General features: G+C 36.7%; 1 protein-coding gene across 1 annotated transcript in view; it reads right to left on the bottom strand.

The window, feature by feature from the left end:
- Window positions 1–963: 963 nt before the first annotated feature.
- hs6st3b (heparan sulfate 6-O-sulfotransferase 3b) overlaps window positions 964–6,000 on the bottom strand; it is a 133,189-nt gene continuing 128,152 nt past the window's right edge. Inside the window, exon 2 of the mRNA XM_066706716.1 lies at window positions 964–5,707. Within this exon, the coding sequence (XP_066562813.1) occupies window positions 5,002–5,707 (706 nt within the window). The 3' untranslated portion in view covers window positions 964–5,001. The remainder of the gene's footprint in view (window positions 5,708–6,000) is intronic.

Genomic DNA, 6,000 nt, shown 5'->3' with positions numbered 1-6,000 from the left:
TGAACGTGATCTGGGGTCAGAAACAGACTGAACCACCAGCCTGCTTTTGGCCATAGCTCTGGTATTAATGCTGTTATATACCACATTGTGCACAACAGCCTAAAATGATGATTCTCTATTCCAGATGCTCAAGTGTGTACAATTTCTCTGTGCTTTGGGACCCTCTTTTTGTCAAACTCTTATTAATAAGTGCTTTTGGATTTGTAATATCCATGCTGGTAGCAGGATCTTGGTTTCTTGTTTCACGCCAAAAAACAGACCTCTTCTCTAGGTCCGCATCAAGTCGTAAAATTTGTTTGGAAGCTTTCACACTGTCCATCAGAGTCAAATATAGTCCATGTCCTATATTTTTGAAGCACATTTCAGCTTGTAAACGCGTCACCATGACAATAAACATTTACAACCTACCTGCTGAACCCAAAGACTTTCCAAAGAGGTGTCAATATATACCAACCATTAGGACAAAACTAATAAGAACTACAGGGCCACATTAAAACAAGAAGACATATAGAGTGAAATCAGTGCAGACAGGAATTCCTCTAATGGTAAACATCTGTTTTAATCATGATTATCCTCAATGGCACCCCAGACTCCTCAATGGTTTCCAATCGAAGGTAGCCGTGCCACTCATGCTTGTCTCCTGCCACCTGGGAAGATCAGGCTTCAATGTGATATAGGAGTTGATTGTCTCTGTTATAATCACGCTTACAAAGCAACAACAACCTTTATTGCACTGTTATAACATATCAAGTATAAGTAAATAATAATACTAATAATTAAAACATACACACAGGTCCTTATCATCCTTATCTGTGGTGACCATGTAAGGGTTAATGAATCTTGTTAGGAACAATTGCATCTCCAGCTGCCTGTTAATTGTGTCTTATGTGCAACATGACTTCAGGTTTATTTTGATTTAAGTGGATTCAAATTATACTCGACAGACATCTTTTTGTTCTAGGCATTTATTTCTAATATCGTCAATAGTATTCAATCAGCATTTGCAGATCTGACAGAAAAAAAGAAACACTGGTAAAATTAGCAACGTCAAGTGGCGTCAAGACTTTCCTTTTTTTTTTTTACATTACAATTATTTCAATGGGAACATACGATTTCATACATAAAAAAAAACCTCTAACAGCCACACACCAGAGTGATTGTTTTATTACAGAACTGTAGGCATTTTTATTCATTTTCCGCTGAGAAGACATTTCATTCAAATGTCTTCCTGCACAAAGAAAATATAATTGGTCCTTATTAAAGCAAAGTAGCATTTTATACCCCAAAGGTACATTAGTCAGATTTTAAATAAGCACAGACACATGATGTCTATAATAAAGACAATAAAAATCCCTTGTAGTTATGAAAAACGAAAAGTGAGTATTTTGGATAACGTTGTTTCCTATTCAAGGATGTTATTTATTTTTATTTTCATTTTCTTATTTTATGCATATTTATAAACTTCGAAAGGCATTTTCTTTTTCTTACCTGCAGTAAGTGACATAATATATATTGAGATGGTTTGCATGATATATAAAAACTCACTATATCTTACACAAAAACTTAACACTGCAACATACTCTTGATAAGGCTCAGCAAAATGTAAGAATCTCTATTTTTCACAACAAATGCTCTGTGCCCCAAATGTCTTATTTCTGATTTCAGATTTCAAATTGTTCCTGAATATTAAACAAAATGTATTTGAACCATTATATAGAATTCACTGAGAGTGTGCAATATTAATTGTGACCCATATTTATTTTAATTTGCTATTGTTTGTCATGACCTTAAAACAGCTTAAACATATATACATTTGATATATATATTGACGAGAAACTGAACCGGTATTAATTAGCGGACATCCAAGGTGTATTACCATTCTGAAGAAAAACTTAACAAAATTTAATACATACCACAATATTTGGAAAAAAATAAAGTTATGGATAAGCAACAAGGCATTTTAATTAATTTCTAAATATATTTTAAAGCTCTAACTGCCTTTAATGTTAATTGATTCATAAGTAATTTTTCAATTCAACAATAAAAGCACAGATAACTGGATATTTCTAAATTGGTTTAGGCTTTTTTCTGGCCACATTCCTTCAGAAAGATAATTTATTGCTTGCAGGTTATGGGGAGAATACAAGGCCTGTGGAGACTGAGTAAGATAAGATACATAACACAGGATTAATTTAGTGTGTGTTTAAAGCTGTACAGCATTAAACAGATTCACCATAAACCATGCTGTTTTTACATTGCTTTCTTTGTCTGCAATGTTTTCAAGACTCATTCACACAATTAATTGGTTCCTAGTTCCTAGTTAGTTGCAGTTTATAATAGTGAACATCTTAAAAACAAGGTATTGGTTTACCAAAGCAATGTAAAATAATTTAAACTAAAAATGTAAATGTAACTTCTATACAAGCATGTCTTACTATCAGGAATTAGTAAGATGTTGAATCCTAAATTTACAGACTGCTAATAAAAGGAGACAAATGTCAAGGGAACGTTCTACGCCAAATATACTTCAATTGTTTATGAAGTATCTGGTTCACAAAATTAATATTTTAATTACCCGCAAGTCATTTTGAATGCATAAAACCAATAATAATTATCTCTAAATTCTCTCTAAATATTGCATACATCTTTTTCTACAATCCTTTTATATAGGTGGAATCTTTGTAAGCGTTGAAAGGATGACAAAACTAAGAAATATATAAAGTTGTTTTTCAAAGGTATCATTTTAAATTAAAATCAACCAAATAGACGGGGACAAAATGCTATTCAGATTCACAAAACCACATTCAGTAAGAGGGCATGCAAACGAACAACCGTAGAATCAGAAAGGCACCCTTGCTCAGAATCAACTGGCTCTTCTTTTCACGTTTCAGGGAAATCGGCTTCTGTTTTAAGACAATGTGAGGGATTATTGGGGGTTAATAAATTGCCACAGAATAAAGGCTCACCTCTTATTCTAAATGAACACAGATGTAATAAAACGAGCATATTCTGTCATTTGAAAGTACTGGGATTACAATTAGAATGGCTTTCAGCAATAAATTTGTCCTTGTTTAGAAAACCTTTCACACTCCACCCTCTTTTTAAGTTTGACCCCCCAAATATGTTAAATCACCAAGTGTGACCAGATGAGGAATGCATGTTGATATCCAGGGTGAATTCAATGTCTTTTTCATATAAGGTGCAGTAAACCATCCTGACCTATTTCTTCAAGTATGAAACCTCAGATACATTATTCATATCTACAAACTCTTAAGAGATTTGTGAAAAAAAGAGAGAAAAAAACATAGAGAGACTTTAATAATATTATTCTGGCATGTTGGCAAACTCCGCAGATTAGAAATGTAACTTTTAAAAATTCGAAGAGCTCTTTCCTTTGAGATGTGAAAACCTAATGCCATCAGTTTTATACTGAGAAGAATAAAAATAAGACTGATTTGCTTCACTGGGCAATCCTTTGCTTCCCTGTGCATGTCCTTGATTGACTTCACATTTTAATGCAGACAGATAGCAGTTTTGAGAGAGAGAGAGAGAGAGAGGATGAGAGAAAGCACTGACTAGATGTATTTTAAATCCTAAAAACAGACACAATGAAGAGAGAGTGCAGGCTGTGTGTAAGTTTAGAAGTCCTACCGGAATTGTGTAACAATATAGGAGAGGATTTTGTTTTGTGATTAATTTAGAGAATGAAACCATACATGTAGTCATTAACACAAACCTATATGTAATCAGATGACTTACATACAAGTCCTGTAGAGCAGAAGTATACATACAACTCAAGTTGTGCAGATGAAAAAAATATTGTGGGGGAAAAAAATATATTATTTATTACGAAAGATTACATTCGTATGTTGTGAATATATATGGATTGTCAGTGTCATTACCCTGACACAAAAATAAAATTAAAAAAATTGTACATGCACATCAAGTACTGGTTCACATGACTAGCCATGATTTCTTAATATGAAGTGTCATGGACTCTGTTTGTCAGTCCAAGTCCAAACGTACTTCCTTACTCTCTTTGACTTTTGATGCTTCAACTGCTTTTTCACCAGGCAACAGAACACTTACTAGATCACTCACTATTACAATTTTTCTGAAAGTGTTTTTGTATTATATGATGAAACCAACAAGAGCTGTGTAGCGAAATACAATTCTTCCGGTTTAATATTTATGTATGATAAATGTCACTGATACAGCTTTGATGTTGTAAATCTTTGTTTGTCCTTTACTTGACTTATAAGAGTATAAAGTATTCTCTCGGTTATAAATTGTTGTATTAGAGAGCAGAGTGGTAACTGTGTAGGAAACAGGCCCCTGCCACTGCAAAAGCCCATTTGAAAGAGTGAAAGCAGAACATGGTAATTCTCCACCTCCTGTAGTACCAATACATTTCAAAAACTTTGCTGATGCATTTGATCTATCACAGATACTTATGGTAAGACTTTATACTCATCCTCAGAAATGGGTTCCTTAAGTATATGGAAGTCAAACGCATCTCATCTCTGCCTTGAGTGTTTTCTTATGTAATGGATTATTGTCGTATTGAGTTGAAAGTTAAATCCCGGACATCACGGTTACAGATTTGCTCACGTGCTGATCAATGTCCACCCAGAGTCCTTGAAACTCTTATTATAAAATCAATTATCTCCAGTCCTGTCGGTAAAGTCACCTTTAAGCTTCATTTACAGTCTATATATAGTCCCCACCATCTACATAATAAATAGATAAATACAGTAGAAAGCTGAGGGGAGGGTACAAAAGAAAAAATCTCAAAACAATACATCCATTGTAAAATTTAAGACACCAATGGGCACTCCAAGGCAGGGTGAGCTGTGTGTAGCACAGACTTGGCAGTTTCATGTCTGAAACGATGAAAATCAATAAAATGTAACACTTAAGTGGACTGAAAAAAAAAAGAATACTAGTCTATTCTTCCTAATCCAATTCTTTTTTCCTCTCTAATGTTTACGGTGAACGCCATCACCATCTGGCCACTTGACTGGTGTAGTCCTCTGTGGTGGCCTCCTCCTCGTCGTCCTGCTGTTTGGACAGGTAGGCTTTCTGTTCTCGGAGAAGCCGTCTCTCCTCCCGCCGTTTCTGCCTCTCCTCCTGGTGCTCCCTCTGGCGGGTGAACTGGAAGCGCTGCAGGAAGAGGTCTTTGGCGTACTCGTACAGCTGCACGTCCAGGAAGTTCAGCTCCTCGATGCGTTGCCGCGTTACCTCGTCGATGTCCACGTTGGCGGCGCGGGTGCTGTTGATCTGGGTGAAGGGCGAGATGAACTTCAGGTTGAATGTCCTCTCGAAGAGGTACTGCGTCTTGCGCTGGTACTCCGTCAGCCCGTAGAAGGCCATGTGCTTGAGGTTGTTCATGGCGCTGTGCAGGAGGATGTCGTTGCGCTCGCTCTCGTTCATGGACGACAGGTTGTAGCAGCCCACCAGGCTGAGGTCCGCCAGCATGCGCACTTGTCGGTTGTTGGCCAGGTTGTAGGTGCAGTCCATGAACTCCAGCAAGGTCACCCCAGACCAGTCGTCCCCTACGTAGCAGGTGGGGAGCTCGTCCTGGGTGGGGGAGCGGCCGTCACACATGTGCAAGGAGGTCTTCCAGGTCGCACCTCTCTGGACATGCTTCCACTCGCTGATGTACCGTGACACGGGGTCTCTCAGCATGGTGATGTAGTAGAAATTCCTAAAAAACAAGCAAAACAAGTTGTAAACTTGTAAATACCAAAGTATTTATATTTATTTATGTTTCTCTTCTTAAGAAAGGAGATAAATAGAGTAGTGATCATATCATGTCCACATTTTAGCATGGCAGTGATCTGTGTCAGGGAAAATGACAGCCTGCCGTTTCAGTAAAGAATGAAATATTTTAAACATGATGCTGGAAGAGATATAACATATTTACTGGCAATCAGATGCACTTTACTAGCTGTATGGAAGAAGGAAGTGAAATATATTTCAATGTACAAGGTCATTTAA

The sequence above is a fragment of the Amia ocellicauda genome, chromosome 6 (assembly GCF_036373705.1).
Source record: "Amia ocellicauda isolate fAmiCal2 chromosome 6, fAmiCal2.hap1, whole genome shotgun sequence".
Lineage (NCBI taxonomy): Eukaryota > Metazoa > Chordata > Actinopteri > Amiiformes > Amiidae > Amia > Amia ocellicauda.
Note: the sequence above shows the minus strand (reverse complement) of the source record. Positions and strands in the feature narration are given on the sequence as shown.